This window comes from Ciona robusta, chromosome 7, assembly GCF_009617815.1.
Source record: "Ciona robusta chromosome 7, ASM961781v2".
Classification (NCBI taxonomy): Eukaryota; Metazoa; Chordata; class Ascidiacea; order Phlebobranchia; family Cionidae; genus Ciona; species Ciona robusta.
Genome location: NC_143241.1, coordinates 8,871,782 through 8,893,836, shown reverse-complemented (window position 1 = coordinate 8,893,836; position 22,055 = coordinate 8,871,782). Strand labels below are relative to the sequence as shown.

The window sequence follows — 22,055 nt, the reverse complement described above, 5'->3', positions numbered from 1 at the left end:
TTCGAAATCAAACTCTCTCAAAATCTCTAAACTGCAATATCTGACTTAACAATCGCTGTTGTGACGTAATAAATGATTTTAGCGTAATCGCGGCTGTTGTCACAATGGTCATTTGTTCCAAACAATGGAATCATGGCGCTAACATCTGGAAGCGTGGATTAGAGGTTACTCGAGGTCACATTTATCTTCACATCTGTTCGTGAATCTTGGATGATTTTTCTCAAATTCCAAGTTAATCCATGTGAATTGTGACGTCACAGATAGTTGATTTTAGAATTCTGAAATGTTGTTTTAAATATTGTCGAGTCATAATTTTTGTGCAATCTCATAAACAGAAGTCACGTGGTAGCTGCTGAGTCACAAATGTTATTGTTCGGTAACAATGGCAGGGACAGGGTGGGAATTGTCGAGCAGCGATGACGAAAGCATTCTACCACGTCATAGTGACGTCATATACGCAAGCCCAACGACAATTAAACAAAGAAAAAAGTCGAAAGTTTTGTGTAAATTTGGCAAAAAATGTTTTCGTAAAAATCCGCAGCATTTCGAGAAATATTCGCACCCGAACAAACGTGCACGTGGTGATGAAGAATCTGGGTCAAGCTCCAAAAAATTAAAAGTTGATGAAAACGACCCAGTTAAAATATGGGAGTCGTCCCCACACCATATATTCCTTACTACAGTGGATGGAGTGGATGATAAGTTTAATTATTCGCATCATGATGACGGTGATTTGTTTCCACCATCACTTGGGATCAAAGATGTTCTCAGTGAAAAGTTCGGAAATCTAATCGAGTCCGTGCAGTTTAATTACTGCATCGACGTTGATTGGCTTATACAGCAATACCCGGTATCGTGTCAGGGAAAGCCCCTTACTATCATCCATGGGGGTAACGTTTCCCCTAACCCCCAATACCCCAACATCACCCTTGTTAAAGTAAACCTCCCCCCATATGGAACCCACCACACAAAGATGATGTTGCTCCACTATACATCGGGGCTGCGTGTTGTTATTCTTACCACAAACCTCTTACCACAGGATTGGGGGCAGAAGACACAAGGTTTCTGGATGAGTCCCATCTTCCCCAAAACCACCCCAACTAAAATCTCAAAGTTTAACCAAGATTTGTTGGAATACGTCTCATCATATAAAAATAAATCATTGCAACGATGGGTTGACCATATAAGGTCACATGACATGTCGTCCGCTAACGTGATTTTGATTGGTTCGATTCCTGGTCGACACACAGGTCACAACCTTTCAACCTGGGGTCACATGAGGTTAAGAAAGGTTTTGAAAAATGAGACGAAAAAGATCGATTCGAGCTGGCCTGTGATTGGTCAATTCTCAAGCATTGGTTCGTTGGGTTCGTCCAATCAGAAGTGGTTATGCAACGAATGGTTGACAAGTTTATCGTCGTGTAGTAACACGACCCTGGGTGCTTCCCCACCACTGAAACTCATCTTTCCCAGTGTAGACGACGTACGCATGAGTTTGGAAGGTTACCCCGCTGGTGCGTCGATCCCATACAGTCGCAACATCGCGCTAAAACAACCTTGGTTGCGACCGTACCTCCATAAATGGGTAGCCACGCATGCAGGTCGCACACAAGCTGCACCACATATTAAATCTTACGCACGTATCTCACCGTACAACACAAATATACGACTTCCATGGTTCCTGCTCACCAGTGCTAACTTGTCCAAAGCAGCCTGGGGAAGTTTAGAGAAAAATAATTCCCAGCTGTCAATCAAATCTTATGAACTAGGGGTATTATTCCTTCCCCCAGATAATTCACCCCCATATTTTTACATTAATTCCGCCTCAAAACAAAATCGATTTCCCTGCCCGATATCGTTACCTTTGACCCCATATCGACCTCAGGATGAACCCTGGACATGGGATTCCCCCCACACAAAAGCCCCCGATCGCCATGGTAACATATGGCAACCTTCGTAATATTTTGGTGTTTTTTGTTTTCACAGATCTGAAAATTAAAATGCTGAAAAAAACATTTTTAGTTTATTTTCTCGTCACTGTTTCAAGATGTGACTCGGTAAGAGACATGATGAGTCACAATTACTATTATGACATCATACTATCCACTAGATGACCCCAGAAAGCATATGTGCGTTGGACTCTTGCGCGTCGTCAAGCCCACCTGTCTCGTCCCTCGAACTTTATTGCAAGGAATCGAGAGGTTTAGCCATGAGGGGGCGCTGTTGTGTGTATCTTAGTGACGACACTAATATTATGGGGTACCAATGGTTTTTATGGGGTAACAATGGTTGTTATGGGGTAACAATGGTTGTTATGGGGTAACAATGGTTTTATGGGGTAACAATGGTTGTTATGGGGTAACAATGGTTGTTATGGGGTAACAATGGTTATTATGGGGTAACAATGGTTGTTATGGGGTAACAATGGTTGTTATGGGGTAACAATGGTTTTTATGGGGTAACAATGGTTGTTATGGGGTAACAATGGTTATTATGGGGTAACAATGGTTATTATGGGGTAACAATGGTTGTTATGGGGTAACAATGGTTGTTATGGGGTAACAATGGTTGTTATGGGGTAACAATGGTTATTATGGGGTAACAATGGTTATTATGGGGTAACAATGGTTATTATGGGGTAACAATGGTTATTATGGGGTAACAATGGTTATTATGGGGTAACAATGGTTATTATGGGGTAGCAATGGTTATTATGGGGTAACAATGGTTATTATGGGGTAGCAATGGTTGTTATGGGGTAGCAATGGTTGTTATGGGGTAGCAATGGTTGTTATGGGGTAACAATGGTTGTTATGGGGTAACAATGGTTGTTATGGGGTAGCAATGGTTGTTATGGGGTAACAATGGTTTTTATGGGGTAACAATGGTTATTATGGGGTAACAATGGTTGTTATGGGGTAGCAATGGTTGTTATGGGGTAGCAATGGTTGTTATGGGGTAGCAATGGTTTTTATGGGGTAACAATGGTTGTTATGGGGTAACAATGGTTTTTATGGGGTAGCAATGGTTATTATGGGGTAACAATGGTTGTTATGGGGTAACAATGGTTATTATGGGGTAACAATGGTTGTTATGGGGTAGCAATGGTTTTTATGGGGTAACAATGGTTGTTATGGGGTAACAATGGTTTTTATGGGGTAACAATGGTTATTATGGGGTAGCAATGGTTATTATGGGGTAACAATGGTTTTTATGGGGTAACAATGGTTATTATGGGGTAACAATGGTTGTTATGGGGTAGCAATGGTTGTTATGGGGTAGCAATGGTTGTTATGGGGTAGCAATGGTTTTTATGGGGTAACAATGGTTGTTATGGGGTAACAATGGTTTTTATGGGGTAGCAATGGTTATTATGGGGTAACAATGGTTGTTATGGGGTAACAATGGTTTTTATGGGGTAACAATGGTTATTATGGGGTAACAATGGTTGTTATGGGGTAGCAATGGTTGTTATGGGGTAGCAATGGTTATTATGGGGTAACAATGGTTATTATGGGGTAACAATGGTTGTTATGGGGTAACAATGGTTGTTATGGGGTAGCAATGGTTGTTATGGGGTAGCAATGGTTGTTATGGGGTAGCAATGGTTTTTATGGGGTAACAATGGTTTTTATGGGGTAGCAATGGTTATTATGGGGTAGCAATGGTTATTATGGGGTAACAATGGTTGTTATGGGGTAACAATGGTTTTTATGGGGTAACAATGGTTATTATGGGGTAGCAATGGTTTTTATGGGGTAACAATGGTTTTTATGGGGTAACAATGGTTGTTATGGGGTAACAATGGTTTTTATGGGGTAACAATGGTTGTTATGGGGTAGCAATGGTTGTTATGGGGTAGCAATGGTTTTTATGGGGTAGCAATGGTTGTTATGGGGTAGCAATGGTTGTTATGGGGTAGCAATGGTTGTTATGGGGTAGCAATGGTTGTTATGGGGTAGCAATGGTTTTTATGGGGTAACAATGGTTTTTATGGGGTAACAATGGTTATTATGGGGTAGCAATGGTTGTTATGGGGTAGCAATGGTTTTTATGGGGTAACAATGGTTTTTATGGGGTAACAATGGTTTTTATGGGGTAACAATGGTTATTATGGGGTAGCAATGGTTGTTATGGGGTAGCAATGGTTTTTATGGGGTAACAATGGTTATTATGGGGTAACAATGGTTTTTATGGGGTAACAATAGTTTTTATGGGGTAACAATGGTTTTTATGGGGTAACAATGGTTATTATGGGGTAGCAATGGTTGTTATGGGGTAGCAATGGTTATTATGGGGTAGCAATGGTTGTTATGGGGTAGCAATGGTTGTTATGGGGTAGCAATGGTTGTTATGGGGTAGCAATGGTTTTTATGGGGTAACAATGGTTATTATGGGGTAGCAATGGTTGTTATGGGGTAGCAATGGTTTTTATGGGGTAACAATGGTTATTATGGGGTAACAATGGTTATTATGGGGTAGCAATGGTTATTATGGGGTAGCAATGGTTGTTATGGGGTAGCAATGGTTGTTATGGGGTAGCAATGGTTGTTATGGGGTAGCAATGGTTTTTATGGGGTAACAATGGTTTTATGGGGTAGCAATGGTTGTTATGGGGTAGCAATGGTTTTTATGGGGTAACAATGGTTATTATGGGGTAACAATGGTTTTTATGGGGTAACAATGGTTATTATGGGGTAGCAATGGTTGTTATGGGGTAGCAATGGTTTTTATGGGGTAACAATGGTTGTTATGGGGTAACAATGGTTTTTATGAGGTAACAATGGTTGTTATGGGGTAACAATGGTTGTTATGGGGTAACAATGGTTGTTATGGGGTAGCAATGGTTGTTATGGGGTAGCAATGGTTTTTATGGGGTAACAATAGTTTTTATGGGGTAACAATGGTTATTATGGGGTAACAATGGTTATTATGGGGTAACAATGGTTGTTATGGGGTAACAATGGTTGTTATGGGGTAACAATGGTTGTTATGGGGTAACAATGGTTGTTATGGGGTAACAATAGTTATTACTAGGGTAATCAGTGGCGCAGTCAGGGGGGTGTTTTGGGTGTTGCTCACCCCCATGATAGTTTACCCAATACCCATTATAGGTTAAACATCATACCCATTGTTTTATCACAGAGTGGATTTATCATTCTGTAATTTAACCTCAATCAACCGTGACCTACCAACGCAAGCCCCTCAATTGCTACGTGTGTGAGTTAATAATAATATCTATGATGTCATAATGTATGATGTCATAATGATGATTGTATTCACAGCAACTTAACAAACAACCCAAACCTTAAACTTGATGAGGAATCGTTTAAAGGACTTCGGAATCTTACGTTATTGTTAAGTATTGTTCAAAGGATATGACATCTATATAATAGCAGATACAACCTCATAATTTGCCATACATTATACTACCATATATATATACCATACAACAATGGGCAGAATATGATATTATACCACCATGCAATGCTATTGTGTAATAACATTAACCTGGCAAACTTTGATCGAAGCAGGAGTCTGCCCTCTAGTGTTGGTTGCCCCGGTAACCACACATGGTTCAACGCAACATGGCAACCATGGAGAATAACGATTGAACGAAAGTTTACGATTTGTTCGAATCAGACGAATACCTGCCACAAGCTGGACGCCATGAATTGTGGGTTGAATTGACACTTGTTACTAATAATCACGCTCAAAGTTACATACGTGGTAACTTGTAAGCGAGCATGAGGTGTATGAAAAAGAACACACCCGTGTTATAACGACTGTCACTGCCCCGCCATGCACGGATGAGTAAGTTACATACATTCATACTCACAATTACCATTATGACATCACAGATACTTGTCCCATCCATTCAACCTGTCATAATAACGGACCGGGTATGTTTGCATGCGGATGTGATAAGGGGTGGGGTGGGTACAAGTGTCTTCGTCTCACCCATGGTTACCCAACTTTACCCATCGTACTCGGGAGTGCCGGGTCGTCCATTGTGTTCAGTGCCCTCTTGTGGTGGAGCCAACGAAGATATTGCGAATAACGTTTGTTATTTCCATGATTTGTTAGTTTTATTCGATTACTTCTGACAGTGTTGCCAAGTTATTAATATTTTGTTGAATAAAGAAATATGGAAGCACTGGTAGCAGGTAAAATGAACTAAGATGCTGAATGGCGAGAAAACATAAAACAACAATATAAATATGATATCTATGTTGGGGGACCTTTATAGTTAGTAGCGGGTTGTGGGATCATGTTCATTGCCGCTCGCTCAGCAATCTGGTAACATTGGGTCAACTCGCACGTACCCTTGGCCCCACGTGTCCCCTGTACCCCTGCGGGGCCGGGTGTGCCAGGTGGACCTATCGTTCCAGGGGTTCCAGGAGCCCCCACTCTACCGACACCTTGTGGTCCTTGTGCACCTATAATACTCGACACATAAATGTCTTATATAATCCATGAAATTGAGCACGGCATCAGGCAGTTACTGCAGCGTGAGTGTTCAAGATAAATAGCCTTGGTAGTAAAGTGCAGACTCTTGTTCAAGTGATTTTTAAAGTGCATATTTAACAATCTTAAGAATGATAAACAACTATCCCGCTATAAACTACATTGCAGTATTTCATAAATATCTTATATAACTTACCGTCTCTGCCTCTTTTACCCCTCGGACCCCGACGACCAACTCCGGGTATTCCCCTCTCTCCGGGTTCACCTGGGGGTCCACGATCCCCAGCAACCCCAGGAGCCCCAACTGCCCCGTGCAACCCAGGACGCCCTGCAGGTCCCTGAGCACCAACAGCACCAGGCTCCCCTGTGGACCCAGGTTTACCCGGCGCACCTGGAGGACCAGGTGCGCTCTCGATTGCTCTCTGTGATAGAAATAACAACAACTGACGTCGTAGAAAAGTTAGAATCATTTAAGTTTAAAAGTTGGGCTCGACACTACCATTGTGAATGTATGTGTCCATGAGCAGACACTTAGTAATTCAGGCAAATTATTACCAACCACACAGACATCCCACTTACAGGTCGTGGAAGATTCTCCATCACACGATTCCTGATTCCCTCAACAATATCCGGGATCATTTTATCGAGGACACGATTAACAACACTCTCAACGATATTTTCGACTTCTTTCCTCGAAACCGATTCACCTGGAGTACCATCTTTACCGGGGTTCCCCTTTTTACCCTGGGGTCCAATAACCCCGGGGATTCCCGCAGACCCCTTCATTCCATCGAGCCCAGGAAGCCCCTGGAACCCCCGTGGCCCTCTACCTCCCCGATCACCGGGTATTCCCCCAGGACCCATGGGGCCCGGGGAACCCTCGTTACCCTTTGGCCCACGAACCCCATCTCGCCCACTGAACCCCTTTTCACCCACTTCCCCGGGTATTCCCCTGCTCCCAGCTTCACCCTACAAACAACACAAACTGTGTATAAATAAAAAACAAACAAACATTCCGTTCAAAGGTTCAATCATATTATTATCAAAGCATAAATTTTAAAAACACCAAATGACTCACCCTAGCACCAGGAGGCCCAGGTTGCCCTGGTGACCCGTTTTCACCCCCCTCACCCTTGACCCCTTTACCCCCTTTTATTCCAGGGGTTCCATCGACACCTGCAGCCCCGGGTAATCCCCTTGGCCCCTGCAACAACAAATTCACAAAAGAATTTAAAGTCACAGTTACATTTCAGCTGTATTTAAGTGACCATATTATAATATATTACGACAAACGTACCGTTCCACCCTGCATGCCGTCTTGACCTCTGTCCCCTCGTTGACCCCTTAGACCGGGGAATCCTCTCTCCCCACTGACCCCCGGCAATCCTGGGTTCCCGGGATTCCCCTAAACAACAACTGGTTACACCACCATTATGACATCACAACTACCATTATTACATCAATTCCAGAACTTCCAGGATTTCCATTTAACCCATTGTTACCCTGCAATACAACAATGGGCGAGTTTAAATTAACGACAAACAATAGTTATCATTATGACATCACAAACTCACCGGTTGACCTTTTTGTCCGACGGGACCTTGACCACCCGGGGGCCCCGCTGCCCCGTCAACCCCATCCATCCCGGGAATCCCCACGGCCCCAACGTCACCCTTCGTACCCTGTGCATATAACAGTATATATATATATTAGTAATGCCACCCAACACGTCAACATAGTAAGAACAATCTTATGTTTCCACAATATACGTTTTACAAAAAGTTTAAAATCGTAATTTGCCCCCCCCCCCCCCTCCCCACTAACCTTCGCACCACCGCTTCCCTTGCTCCCTTTGTCACCTTTCTCCCCAGGCTCCCCACTTGCACCAGTAGCACCAGGTGCACCACGTTCACCCTCGTCCCCAGGTGCACCTTTGGCACCAGAAGGACCAACCGGCCCCAAGAGACCAGGAAGTCCGGGCATACCCTGGAGATAATAACCGTAACAAACATCGTAAAAACACAGAAAACAATCAACTACAAAGTTACATACGTAGTAACTCGTAAGCTAAACAAGTTACATTCATAAATATTCCCACATCAGTAACAAACATATAAAACACAATACAATACAAACATCTGCATATTAAGACCACATACCATATCACCCAGGTCACCCTTTGACCCTGTGACCCCAGGTGACCCCCGTTCACCTTTGACCCCGTCCCTTCCATCGATTCCCGGCTCTCCTTGCCGTCCCATCTCGCCCTATTATGACATCATAATGATTACAACAATTAACAATGATGACATCACAATGTACCTTATTCCCCGGGAAACCTTGTCGACCAGGTGGGCCCGGCCTCCCGTCATCACCCTGTTATTACAAATTTCAATCAAACCACAATGAATATGAATATTAATATAATATCAGTCTCTTATTAAAACACAAACAGTCACTTGAACCAATACTTCAGATACGTTGGAATAATTTAAATACACAACCATCTCACCGGAATACCGTTTGCCCCTCGTGCACCTTCTGGACCCGGTGGGCATTCTTGGCATGCAGGCTGTAATAATCACCATTATTATGACATCACAATACCTATTGTTAGCTCATACTCACCTCGTGTGGTTGGTTGATGACACGCCCCTGTAACAATGGGGGATTGTTATTAAACAATGGGATTAAGTTTTGAAAGTGAACGACAAAGATTGTTTTATCATTGTGATGTCATAGTTAACCTAGCATGACACAACAAGAGCCATTGTTACGCTTAAATTCACCCATTGTTACAACACAAATATATTACCGGTGCTCCAGGTGTGCCAGCTTCCCCTGGTTTCCCATCTCGCCCCGGCAATCCCTGGCAACCAAAGCATGTGAATTATTACAACACTTATAGTTGAACAATATTTATAAAGGGAATTAGCAACTAACGACACTCGTTAAACACGCGAAAAGTACAAAAATGAATAAAAGCCGTGCAACTAAACCCAACATACAATAAAAGCACATATTTATGGTATTTTAATAGTGCAAATTAAGGTGCATATAAAAATCTTAAAATAAACATGACACTATAATAATCATTACAACATACCCTTGGACCACTTGGGCCGTCGAACCCCGGTGGCCCGATTGGCCCCACCACGGTCTCCACCCTCCCATCACGACCAGGGGGTCCGGTAGCACCAGTTGCACCAACTTCACCTGTTGCCCCTCGTTCACCGGGGGGACCTTGGGGCCCACTTGCACCACTTGCACCTCGCGCACCCGGTTGACCATCGTTACCTGGTGCACCTGGAGGACCAGGGAGCCCCTACATAGATATCTTATAACCACCATCAACAACATAGACACAATATAACCCACCGTGTCCCCCGTTGCCCCGGTGACCCCATTCACCCCGGGAGTTCCCCTTTCACCCTTCTGACCTTTGACCCCATCTTCACCTGGGGTTCCCCCCTCACCCACCTCACCCTTACCCCCGTTCAACCCGGCTTCACCCTGCCGACCTGGGGGTCCTCGTTCACCCTGTGATGTCATCGTTAGTATTGTGATGTCATCAGTAGTGACATCATCAACTTACTGGCTCCCCGGGAATCCCTTGCACACCTGGTGGTCCGACGCCACCTTCGTTACCCTGTACAAATACACAGTTATAATGTGGGTGTATGTGTTCATTATATCTCCAATGACTTTAAACACCACTATAGCAAGTACATGTATTCTTGGGTAAGACGAACCTTACACCCACAGTGGAAGCATCAAGCCTCGGACCTGTAGCCTTTGGTTACGAAACAACTATAACATCCATACAATGACGAAAGTTTCAACAACAGTATCAAACATTCCAAACCTTTTCCCCCGTCTCCCCTGTCTGTCCGGTATTCCCCTTCACCCCAGGTTCCCCAACAGCCCCATCAGCCCCAGGTTCTCCGGGAATTCCCATGTCACCCCTCTCACCCTGGGGCCCGACAATGGGGGGTAGGGGCTCCGAATATTCATGCTGTAACAATAAACAACCCCCCTGTAGCTTAGTTTTTATCACTAAGTTTATGGAAGTAGCTGGAAAGCCGCTATAGATAAACCCCACGAGCACAATTATAGAAAACTTATTTTAACACCTACCCAACATGCAACCCCACCAACTCACCCTCACAATCGTCTCCACTCTTCCCGGCTTTCCTGGCTCTCCTTGTTCACCCTGTCAATCAAACTGTTACATCACGACATTATGACACCCCACCATTATGACATCACAAACCTGACTTCCTGTGTCTCCCCTTGAACCTTTCGAACCAACGTCACCTGGCTCCCCCTAGTGAGCATATTAAAAGATATCTATGAACACAATTATGTCACCTATACTTACTGGGGGTCCAATATCCCCTGGAAAACCCCTAGGTCCTTGATTCCCGGGGTTCCCCTTTTCACCCGGGGTACCCACGAACCCGGGTGGTCCTTGTGGCCCCGCTGGCCCACCCGGCCCCTCTAGACCAGGAGGCCCGATATCACCCGGGGGTCCAGGGGCCCCGGTAGCCCCCGCTTCCCCGTCCAATCCATCCAACCCCGGAATCCCCTATTAAACAATGGTGAGCTCTTGTTACATAACAATGGTGATAGTTACATCAGAACCGGGCGTCCCATCGTTTCCGTTCAATCCATCGACTCCATTGTCACCCTGTGTTACATAACAATCAACATTATGATGTCATAATCCACACAATCAACTGACCTTTTGACCTTTGACCCCAGGTTCACCAGGTCGACCAGGTTCACCATCTGACCCCCTTGACCCCTTTAACCCCTGACCCCCATTTTTACCGGGGATTCCAGTTACCCCTCTTTCCCCGGGTATTCCTTGACCCCCAACTTCACCCTTGGCTCCTTTCGCCCCATCTTTCCCATCTTCCCCCGGTGCACCATCTCGCCCCTGGTTACCCGCTCTACCCATGGGGCCAGGGGGTCCTTCAATATCTGAGGGGGTTCCCGGTATTCCTGGGGGGCCTTGTGGGCCGACCTCACCCTGGAAAAGGTTTTAATATTGAATCACAATGTTTGATTACAAGGATCAAATATTACACAACTCACCCTTAACCCAGGAGCCCCCATTTCACCCGCCACTCCTGGTGGACCCGGCGTTCCGTCTTCCCCATCCAGACCCGGGGTTCCCCCCAATCCTTCTTCACCCCTCTCGCCCTGCGTTGTAATGATGATGTCATGATGATGTCATAATCGATGACATCACAACTCACCTTTGATCCTTGGTTACCATGGTTACCCGGCACACCTGGCGATCCCTGAACAAACAAAATTATTGACGTAACAATGAACATCTATGACATCACAAACCTGTTCACCCGGTGACCCATCTTTCCCGGGGATTCCCCCAGCCCCAGGTTCACCCTTGACCCCTTCAACCCCGTCATTTCCCGGCAACCCTCGTTCACCTTTGTCACCCTATAATATATGACATCACAACCACCATTATGACATCACAACCACCATTATGATATCACAATACCTTATCGCCAATTTTTCCCGCCCTTCCACGAACTCCCTGAATATAAGATAGAAATAACAAAACATTTAATTTATATGATATCTATGAATGTTATATGATATCTATGAATGTTATATGATATCTATGCTCACCCTTCTCCCAGGTTTCCCGAACGCGCCATCTTTCCCCTAAAACAACCATTATTATATAACAACCACCATTATGACATCACACACAACTTACTGGTACCCCAGGTTCACCCTTACTACCAGGGGGTCCCCCTTTTGACCCCTTGACCCCAGGTTCACCTTTCACCCCAGCTAACCCCTGTGCTCCAGCTTCACCCTGAAGATGTTAATCGTTCAACCAACACATTATGACATCACTAACACATTATGACATCACACCAACACATTATGACATCACAGCAACAAATAATGACATCACATACCGGTTTCCCATCAACCCCATCGGTCCCATTGTACCCGGGACTTCCCGTTTCACCCTGCAATGGGTTCGGTGAAATAGTTAAACATTTAAAGACGTCAAACAAGGGTGTGTTTTATCGAAACGTTGGGTAAATACAAGTTCACCCACCTTTAACCCAGGGGGTCCAGCGGGGCAGGCACACACCTCACCCCCCTCCACGGCCACCACACCTTTAGGCCTCGTTCCCCCCGAGCTGTTCTTGGGGGTTTCCTCGGGGGGTACGAAGGTTGGGGGTGGGGTAAGTATCCGTATCTTGATAGTTTCTTTGTGGGGGGGTGATGATGTCATCGGTAGTGATGTCACTGGTAGTGATGTCACTGGTGGTGATGTCATCGGTGGTGATGTCACTGGTGGTGATGTCACTGGTGGTGATGTCACTGGTGGTGATGTCACTGGTGGTGATGTCTTTGAATCTTCCTGTATGAATAAATAATATGAGTTATGACATCACAATGGTACACCAGGAAATACAGGCTCGATGCCGTACCATCTTGTGCGTATGTTTGGGTAAGTTACTTAACGACAAACACTGATGGACAAAACAATTGCTCGAATATTTCCTCCACACTTATATATGACCTGTATAACATCCACAATCATTACCTCATCATCAGGTATGAACCCGATCGCTGTGACAAAAGGTGGGGTTGTCGGGTTTGTTGTTGTTGTTGGTTTTGTAGTTGTTGTTGTTGTTGTTGTTGTTGTTGTTGTTGTTGTTGTTGGTTTTGTGGTTGTTGTTGTTGTTGTTGTTGGTTTTGTGGTTGTTGTTGTAACTTTTGTTGTTGCAGGAACAGGTTCAGTTGTCGTTTCCGAGTATCCTCTGATTGGTGGGCACTAAATATGACGTATTATAATTATATATGACATCACAATACCACACACTCACAATTGGGTTTCTATGTTGGGGAAGTTCACAACACGTTAGCTCAGCTTTGTCGGCGGATTCGACCTCACAATATAATCGAATCGATTGTATCTCAAACTGTAACAATATAACATGGTTACGTCATCTGTGATGTCATCGTGACGTCATCACCTCTGCAGGGGAATCCCGACGCGTCCTCCCAAGATAGGTGGTTCCCCCGATATCAATCTCGTTAGCTTTTTGTCGCATACGACGCGTTCCAACTTTCACGCAATCGATGAATAAAGTCACAGAACCGCTGCAATAATGATATACATACTGAGTTTTACAAACCTAAATGTAATTACAAGATAAGCTTACGTAAAGATACTACACCTGATATATTATGACATCACACACCTGTTTATGTGCATCAATACTTTGTGAAACTTTTTGTCGAAGAGATTTTCCACCGGAGGGTAACGACGACTTTTGAACTTGCTTGAGGTGGATCGGTGGTCCAACCCCAACCCGATGAAGTCGAGGGATTTCTATGGGGGTAAGATGGTACATGGTGTAAGTTGGTACCCGGGTAAGATGGTACATGGGGTAAGATGGTACATGGGTAAGTTGGTACAGGGTGATATATAGTAGATAGGCATACATATCTTCGAACACGATGGCGAAGATCAAATTATAAAAAACAACGAAGAGAAGAAATCTAGCAGAAAAACGGCAGTCGTTAAAACACGCTGCGGGTAAAAATATCTATGAAAACTATCTGTTATAAGACAAGTATGTAATAAACCCCCCCAACACTCACCGTCCTCGGGTTTATCCTTATATTAAACTGATCATTCCCCGAAGAATCGACAATCTTCATGATGCTCCATATTTTCCTCGATGATCGATCGTTCAACCGGAACGTAGAGGAAATGACGTATTGATCGGGAAGTCCCTTGCCGAACACGTCGCTGTAATAGTGGTTGTTACGTTATACAAACGTCATATATACGTCATACACACTTCATGTTACGTCATACGTGATAAAAACGTCCCATTACATGACAATCAGATACACACCGTGTTTTGATTGAAGGACTTCCAGACAACCGGTACGCTTCGAGACCGGGAATCGAACCCGGTACCTTCGTTACGTCATCGGTTAATTTCGCCAAGTTGTCCAAATCAAAAGCGGAAATCAAGTCGAAGCCTGAATGGTTGAAATATGGTTAGAAAGTGGGCGTGTGGTGGGTGTGGCAGGAAGTAAAAGAAGAAGGTTTAGTGCTGATGGGTTTGTTAGGTGTTTGTGACGTACCTGATCTTTGTTTCTTCTTTGTGACGTCATAAATCGCTTCGTGCCGTCATACGCGCAGTGTGACGGAATACAACGCAGTGTGACGTCATATACCGCTCCGTGACGTCATTAGTAACGTCATACAACGTTTGGGACGGCATACGACGCACTGTGACATCATACTACGCATGCAAACTACGAATCACCTTGAAATTAAGTGGGTAAACCCCCGTATATGAGAACATGCGGTTAGTTCGCGAAGGATTAGCTTGCCTGGTATGACGGTGAGGTCACCTTTCAAAGGGTCATCAGTGGTGCCGAGATCGGGACATATCGCGTCTGTGATAATGGGAGTATGATAATAACATAATAAATGCAATATAAGAATATCCACCATACCGACACAAATGATCTGCCGCAGTAATTCCCGGATTCTCTCGATCGCTTGAAAGTCGTCCACCTGCATCACGTGACGAGAATCCGGGTCGGACGCGATTTCGTTTAATTCCTCGACCACTGCCGTTGATACCTGACGTCATAGTACACGTCATAATATGTGCGTCGTATTAATATATAACGTCATACCCCATGACGTCACAATACTCACCCCGACAGCGTAAAGTTGGATTCCATTGTTTTGTGCCTCTAGTGACGGGTTAAACACATTATCTTGCGCGCGGCCATCGGTGAGAACAATGGCCAGCCTATTGTAACCAAACTCGATGTCGCGCGCACCGTTGGCAATACTGAAGGATTCTTCATTCATAAATCGAATCGCTTTTCCCGTTCTAGTATTGCCTGGAATATTCAATATTATGACGTGTAATATAAGATTGTGACGTCACACGGCGTCGTCCGCCGCGGGACAATAGATGAAAGAGTAGATAATGTTGCGGAATAATTACACGAAGGATTATCCTTTAGTTGTCGCTCGCGGCTATAACATTGGGGTGTTTGTGACGTAATAATGGGACAATAGGGCCCTTGGTCACGCGTCGGTGACCTTATATTATTTCTATGTGGACACCTGTTTAAACACGTGACCGTTCAACCCCTTGACTTTTCAAGTGCTCGTTATAGATGCAATCCATCTGTGAGACATTATAACAAATCTGGGGTGACATTGTTAAAATACAGTTACGCTCATAGTTGTCAAACATAGGGAACCTCATTGATTAATGTGGTGAATGCAATATATTTTGGTTCTGCTTGTTTGTATAGACACCTAACAGCAGGGTAAAATCTAGGGTGACATTGTTAAAACACAGTTACGCTCATAGTTGTCAAACATAGGGAACCTCATTGATTAATGTGGTGAATGCAATATACTTTGGCTCTGCTTGTTTGTATAGACACCTAACAGCAGGATGAAACATGGGGTGACATTGTTAAAATGTAGTTACACTCATAGTTGTCAAACATAGGGAACCTCGTTGATTAATGTGGTGAATGCAATATACTTTGGCTCTGCTTGTTTGTACAGACACCTAAGCTAAATACTTGGGCCACAGCTCACCGTTTAAATAAGTAATATTCCCGACCGCTTGAATTAAGGAATCTCGATCCGTATATTGGTTGAGTGCGATCGCCATCTCTGGTTCTTCAGCGTAAACGACGACGCCGACTCTTGTGTAATCGGGGCCGATGTCGAACGTCGCTACGAGGTCGGACACCCATCTGGGGGTAGGGGGTAAAATATGGGTTAATGGGGCAAAGCTGCATTTTTATTCTGTTAAACAAAGTTAAACGATGGCGAAGATCCAATTATTTAAAACAACAAAGAATTTGCACCAAAACTACAATTGTTAAAACACGCTACGGGTGTGTGGGAAGTGGCGTCGGTCGAAACAGCTGTTCCAATAAAGAGATATTTTGGGTGAAAGGGGTATTTTAAAATAGTAAAACATGTTTGAAACGTTGGGGCGGATGTGGGGGTTATTTAGGGTAAAAGGGGTTGTTGGGCAATGAGGGGGTGTTAGGGGTAAAGAGGGGTTGCTAGGGGGTTATTGGGGTTTGGGGTTATTGTGGAGTTCGGGGGCCTTATTTGGTTGAAGGAATATTTTAACGGCAAAAAAAATCTAAAAGTTGAAAATATTTGTTTGAAGCAATATTCGTGAGAAATCATTGAACCATAACTTGTTCATTGAACCATGACTTACTTTCGAACCCGCCCGAAATCCTGATCTCCAACGCTACTTGAAGCGTCCAACACGAACACCAAGTCATAATACACCGTTCGGCAACCTGTGGTACGACATGGTTAGCGAGCCTAATATAGAAGCATGCGTCGCCTGTTTAAGTGTTACGTCACAATACCATTTATGGAAACATTAGAATAATCTGTTGAAGAATGTGGTTGCTACGTCACAGAGGATATTCAGAAAAATAGTTACGATTGTTACGTCATAATCCAAGGATTGTTTGGTCTGAATCAAGATAAAGAAAGATTATGACATAACAATGATGAATGGATACGTCACAATGACATTACGTGACAACGAGTCCAATTGACCGATTTATGACGTAACACAAGACGATGTGGTTTCATTATGACATCACAACAAGCGTGTGGTTAATCAACCGGAAATTTTGAAGTTCATAGAAATCTTCTACAACTACGATAATAGAAATCATATATTTGAAGGAAAAGATCAAATTAAACATCAATTATGATGTAAATATTCATTCATGCGTCATAATGACAAATCACACGTCACACACGATACGTCATCACTACGTCATTTATCAAGCACTGTTATTATGAATCATGACGTCATGCTTACATGCACACGTGACCCGTGCCGTGATTTTGTCACGTGACAACTCACGAAATCATTATGACGTCATACAGTCACCTCCTTGTCCAAGAATCCGATTGTTCCAACTTCGCGATTCGACTTCTATTTGTCACCGGACAAACGACCATTGTTACCAGTGCTTGATAAACGACCAATAGTGGCCCGCCACGTCACAAATACTTTCGTGACGTCATAATACAAACATAATGTTCACGTAATAATTAAAATTTTACCTTTTCTATTGTCCGACGATTGTTGCGCAAGTAATTGTGACGTCATCAACACAAGAACCGACGCCGCGAGAAAACTCTTCATCGTCTGTGATGTAACAATACCTGTTGAGAGAATGTTCTTAAAATTCCACAAATTCTTGGATCGCGAAAACATCGCGAGGGAGAAAATATTTAATTAACCGGAATATTTGATTGTTACGTCATATTAACTCATTGTCCTTGGGGAATTACATAAATCGGGATTGTTCCAAATAAATTATGACGTAATAAAGCGTTCATTGTTATCATATTAAGCAATGATGACGTAACACCCACCTATATGACGTCACGCTGGGTAATTCATTTTACGCGAAATCTGTGAAAAAGAAGAAGAAATTGAAACGACATTCCGCGACGTGGTCGGCCGAGCGGAACAACAGGAAACCAGCGAAAGAAGCGCTTGTGACGTCATAATGAACTTGACCGGGCCAATTCACAATTAATCGATGATTATGACGTCACAATAAAGTAAAAGAATATTGTTCGACGACAATTGGTCGACAATGGTATTTGTCGCCTCGGGGGTTGAATCTAATTGTCGTCAATTAGTTGGAGGACTTGTGATGTCATTTCCGGCTTAAAGTTGTCGCGAAACATGGCGTTTAGTGAGCGATGTTTGTGACGTAATAACCGAAGATAACTTGAAGTGGCGGAGGAATATTTGAGACAGACGGCTCTAATTACCAAAACAAACAGAACGTAATTGAAACTCGCGCGGTCGCTTTTTGTTATCTGCTTAACGTCACTCTGATTGATGATGATCGTCAATCTAAGGTAGTTAACAAGATATTCAATACGCGTGAGGTTAAACCATGGAAATATCATATTATAGCGACTACCGCGATCGAAATCGAGAATTTTTCGAATTTTTCCCCAAAAAGAGGATCCTGTTAAAACCAGCGAAGCGTGAAAACAAAGCTGACAATTGTTACTATGATGTCAGAGAAACCCTTGCAATCTATCTGTGACGATATAAACGGGCTAACTATGACCTCACAACTAATTCGAATTCCACAATTACATTGAAAACACTTTTCATTGTTTGCCCATTGTCTCGTCATAATAAATACAAAACCAACATGTGACGTCACAGAGCATCCATTATTACACTCGAAATTAATAATCGAACAGTTTGAGCGGCAGCGTCGAAGCGATTATGACGTAATAAAAATAATAATCGACAATCCCAAACTTTCGCGACAGCAACGACGACGCTTCGCTGAAGCTAACATTCGAAAACAACTTTCCTGAAGCTTAAATCGCGGCCACCGCGCCATACGCGACGCGTAATACACCAGACCTTCCTGATTAAAGTTTGTCTAACTTTGGTTCAAACTTCAACTTACCCTCGCACGCCACCACGCGGATGAATAGAACAGCTGATTCAAAGCTGGAGAACGAATTTATTGTTCCTCTGTGACGTAATACACACTGGAAATCATGACGTAATAATATATTTGTTTTGAAGCTTCTGGAAAACAGAAACAGGATTAGAACACCTTCATAGTTTATGTGGCTGGCGTTGGTGGAAAGCCACTACGGCACGACAAGCCCCCAGCCAATGGTAGTAGGCTGCTTAACTACGCTAGCTAGCGGTAAGAAATTAACTGACATAAATCCGCTAGGGGTCCTTTAAAAATCAAACGTGGGATTGTGAAGTTTCACGGTTTGTGTGACGTCAAATAGGATTGGAAATCCCCCAATAAATTTTATTGTTGGTTTATTTATTTAACAAACTAATAAAAGTTTTAAAACAAGGAAACTTTGTTGACATGTTACAATAATATGACATCACAATACATTTTCATGGTTGGGTGGTTTGGGGGCGTACACAGGCGCCAAACCTGGGGTGGCGAGGTGGGTAGGCCAAACCCCCTAATACTTGAAATATTAATCAATGGAACTTTCAGTTTTACAGGAACGCGTGTCTAACTATCCAAACCCCGTCAGGTCTCCCCAATGTTTATAAACCTTTTGTCAATATTTTCACTCGTTTATATCTGGTTTCAATATCATGAGAAAAGCGCCCACTAAGTGGAGACTTCCAGTGACAAACACCTGAAGGTGCTTCCCTCTTAACTTCATGGTTGGGTAATCTTCTTGTGATGTCATAGACTGTAGTGTCTTCCACAGTTCTTCATCCCGTCCCTCGGTGACACTAGAGAGCGCATCGGCGACCGAGAGGAAAGTTTGAGCCTCGTCGTTGTTGGTCGGGGTTCCCCTAGACTGACACACTTCCTTCCAAGCGTCACGGTTCGCGAAGATTCGGAAAATTTGGTTTTCGATCGGAATTTTAAGATTGTTTTGGTCGTTAAACCTTGACGGGGCGTGTGAGGCAATATTGGGGACGAACAGACTTCGAGAAAATCCGCACGGGAATAAAATCTCGAGGAATTGTTTCGCATCGCGGTTGTTTGTCACGTTAAATGCAAGAATTTTCTCGCACGAAGTTTTCAAATGAAATTCCTCTGTCGAAGATTCTTCCATGAACCACTTGGTGGCGCAAGTAAGGCTACGGACCGTATGTGCGCCGTCAAGGTAAAAACTAACAGAGCGGAACTTGATCACCTGACCTCTACCATTCCATACACAACTATGCAATCCTTGTCGGAAAGGTTCGTTTAATGGGAACAATAAGTTTGGTGATGTCATAATAGGTGACATAGAGGTCCTTTGTAACCAACAATTAGCCAGCTGTGTGGCCAGTGATGCGTTAAGTTTCTGGTGGTCACCTGACAAACCTAGGGTAAGGTCATCTGACCTGGGGTAAGAGTCAAAGTTTGGGACAATTTTCAAATCGACGTTAAATTCGTTTGCTCGTTGTTTCAACACTGCCATCCCCTCGGTGGGTTGGGGGAGGGTAAACGCGGGGGTTCCGGGTTTAAATATCCCCCCCTTTTGCCACGCTATCTTTTCTATAGTATTTCCAAGGTATTCGGTATGGTCGATACCCAATGCTGCTACCCCGCAACAGATGGGGCGAGATATCACGTTTGTCGCATCAAATGCACCCCCTATACCAACCTCTATTACAGCTGCCCCAACTTTCTCATGTTTGAAAATATAGAAAGCTAGTATCGTAAGCATGTAGAAGTAACTCGGGATCTTTGCTTCGTAATCATCCTCCGATATTTTCAAAAGTTCATGAACTTCCCAGAAATACTTGGTGAACAAATCTGTCGATATCGGTCGCCCGTTTAACCGGATGCGTTCCCTAACTTCCAGTAGGTGGGGTGAAGAGTAGAACCCCGTTTTTACTCCATGTTTGCGTAAAATGCTTTCCACAAACGCACACGTCGATCCCTTGCCCTTGGTCCCAGTAACATGGATGACACGTAGGTCGTTAATATCCTTCTCGGAAACATCAACTCGATGCAGGAATTCCTTCATCAGCAAAAGACCGAGACCTTCCAACTTTTGTTTGGCCGACAACATCTTGTAACACTGCAGTTCGTTTAACGTTTGAACGGCTTCCTCATATTTCGTGTCAATCGCCTCCATTTGTTGCCTGTGATAAATAATAGGTTTATTTCTTTAAAAATTAAAAGTAAACAACACTTATTTTGAGTATATATATTTTATGTTATTTATCTTGTCGAAAATTGAACAACACATGACCCGCAAATCTTTATCTGTCAACATTGTTTATAATTTGTTATCTGTCACTTTTTGTTATTGTTTATAATTTGTTATCTGTCAGCACTGGTGTCGATTTATATCGTGCATGGTATGCAGGCCTACCCTGAGGACTTTGCAGCGGTTGCAGCAACCCCTGGATTTTCCAATTATAAAAGCAAATTATTTCTTAAATCTTTTATTTAACTTTATGAAATAATTACTTTATAGTAGCTATGCAACGCCTTCATTCTCTTAACATATAAACTAGGTTTACAATATTTCTATGGATATTTATCGCAAACCTCACACTTACGTCACAATAACAACAACATGACGTCACTTCCTGCTCCGCACACGTGATAATTACGTAATTATTAGCAATTTAATTAATGAATAACTTACTGATATCCACGAGTTATAATTGTAGAAATTCCTCGATGGAAAACCAGTTTATTCCAACCCAACATCGCGCGCTGTGGCCACAACATTGACCAACTTCATAATGACTTCTGTGACGAAACAACGGTAGAAACAATGCAACAATAGCGCCACCACTCGACGAAACCCACGTGTGTGACCTCACAATGGTATCGCGACAGAGTGAACGAATGAATCGCGATCATCGTTATTTATACCCCCCGTCTCGCTTCACTTGTAATAATAACAAATTTAAACCGCGACTATTACGAATAATATTTACATAGTTTAATTTAATTAAATAAGGTCCAACTTTATTAAACGATAAAATTTTGTTTTT

The 22,055-nt window shown here is 43.4% G+C and overlaps 4 protein-coding genes across 11 annotated transcripts; 2 read left to right on the top strand and 2 right to left on the bottom strand.

Moving 5' to 3' along the window:
• Positions 1-382: 382 nt before the first annotated feature.
• LOC149734550 (tyrosyl-DNA phosphodiesterase 1-like) lies at positions 383-1,987 on the top strand. Its single transcript, XM_089880542.1, has one exon. The coding sequence runs from the start codon at positions 383-385 to the stop codon at positions 1,958-1,960; it is 1,578 nt and encodes a 525-aa protein (XP_089736668.1). The 3' UTR covers positions 1,961-1,987.
• Positions 1,986-6,157, top strand: LOC149734549 (all-trans retinoic acid-induced differentiation factor-like). Its single transcript, XM_089880569.1, has 6 exons — positions 1,986-2,057; positions 2,111-2,259; positions 5,146-5,220; positions 5,286-5,357; positions 5,535-5,677; positions 5,862-6,157. Exons 1-6 carry the CDS (start codon positions 2,001-2,003, stop codon positions 6,059-6,061), a joined length of 696 nt encoding a protein of 231 aa, XP_089736695.1. The 5' UTR covers positions 1,986-2,000; the 3' UTR covers positions 6,062-6,157.
• Positions 6,064-19,152, bottom strand: LOC149734548 (uncharacterized). 8 transcript variants are annotated; one of them, XM_089880513.1, is made up of 45 exons: positions 17,957-18,963; positions 17,642-17,743; positions 17,466-17,510; positions 16,770-16,854; positions 16,127-16,287; positions 15,218-15,408; positions 15,010-15,139; positions 14,884-14,949; positions 14,397-14,526; positions 14,137-14,287; positions 13,734-13,864; positions 13,506-13,632; positions 13,356-13,451; positions 13,222-13,303; positions 13,073-13,185; positions 12,578-12,886; positions 12,432-12,485; positions 12,224-12,325; positions 12,133-12,168; positions 12,002-12,037; positions 11,830-11,937; positions 11,733-11,777; positions 11,569-11,676; positions 11,213-11,503; positions 11,105-11,158; positions 10,850-11,056; positions 10,742-10,795; positions 10,631-10,681; positions 10,334-10,483; positions 10,064-10,117; positions 9,847-10,008; positions 9,575-9,793; positions 9,284-9,337; positions 9,097-9,123; positions 8,981-9,040; positions 8,791-8,844; positions 8,628-8,735; positions 8,293-8,454; positions 8,043-8,150; positions 7,927-7,971; positions 7,766-7,873; positions 7,547-7,672; positions 7,048-7,437; positions 6,665-6,890; positions 6,064-6,440 (listed from the first exon to the last, which is right to left on the bottom strand). In XM_089880513.1, exons 2-45 carry the CDS (start codon positions 17,721-17,723, stop codon positions 6,229-6,231), a joined length of 5,310 nt encoding a protein of 1,769 aa, XP_089736639.1. In that variant the 5' UTR covers positions 17,724-17,743; positions 17,957-18,963; the 3' UTR covers positions 6,064-6,228. The 8 variants fall into 8 exon arrangements, with proteins under 8 accessions (XP_089736639.1, XP_089736640.1, XP_089736637.1 ...); XM_089880514.1 differs by having other exon boundaries at positions 13,073-13,182; XM_089880511.1 differs by lacking the exon at positions 17,957-18,963 and adding an exon at positions 19,027-19,152 and having other exon boundaries at positions 13,073-13,303.
• Positions 19,153-19,251: 99 nt separating this feature from the next.
• LOC149734547 (folylpolyglutamate synthase, mitochondrial-like) lies at positions 19,252-21,854 on the bottom strand. Its single transcript, XM_089880540.1, has 2 exons — positions 21,701-21,854; positions 19,252-21,188 (listed from the first exon to the last, which is right to left on the bottom strand). Exons 1-2 carry the CDS (start codon positions 21,784-21,786, stop codon positions 19,667-19,669), a joined length of 1,608 nt encoding a protein of 535 aa, XP_089736666.1. The 5' UTR covers positions 21,787-21,854; the 3' UTR covers positions 19,252-19,666.
• Between the last annotated feature and the right edge of the window lie 201 nt (positions 21,855-22,055).

What these genes read in the sequence shown, in the direction of transcription:
- LOC149734548 (XM_089880511.1), bottom strand. Translation starts at nt 17,723, where the DNA reads ATGAAGAGTTTTCTCGCGGCGTCGGTTCTTGTGTTGATGACGTCACAA. An exon ending in CGGGAAAAATTGGCGATAAG is followed by an intron (nt 11,938 to 12,001) that starts GTATTGTGATAT and finishes CATATATTATAG; the next exon opens with GGTGACAAAGGTGAACGAGG. An exon ending in TGGAGAATCTTCCACGACCT is followed by an intron (nt 6,891 to 7,047) that starts GTAAGTGGGATG and finishes TTTCTATCACAG; the next exon opens with AGAGCAATCGAGAGCGCACC.
- LOC149734547 (XM_089880540.1), bottom strand. Translation starts at nt 21,786, where the DNA reads ATGTTGTGGCCACAGCGCGCGATGTTGGGTTGGAATAAACTGGTTTTC. An exon ending in ATTATAACTCGTGGATATCA is followed by an intron (nt 21,189 to 21,700) that starts GTAAGTTATTCA and finishes TATTTATCACAG; the next exon opens with GCAACAAATGGAGGCGATTG.
- LOC149734550 (XM_089880542.1), top strand. Translation starts at nt 383, where the DNA reads ATGGCAGGGACAGGGTGGGAATTGTCGAGCAGCGATGACGAAAGCATT.
- LOC149734549 (XM_089880569.1), top strand. Translation starts at nt 2,001, where the DNA reads ATGCTGAAAAAAACATTTTTAGTTTATTTTCTCGTCACTGTTTCAAGA. An exon ending in CTTCGGAATCTTACGTTATT is followed by an intron (nt 5,358 to 5,534) that starts GTTAAGTATTGT and finishes TGATCGAAGCAG; the next exon opens with GAGTCTGCCCTCTAGTGTTG. An exon ending in CAAGCTGGACGCCATGAATT is followed by an intron (nt 5,678 to 5,861) that starts GTGGGTTGAATT and finishes ATGACATCACAG; the next exon opens with ATACTTGTCCCATCCATTCA.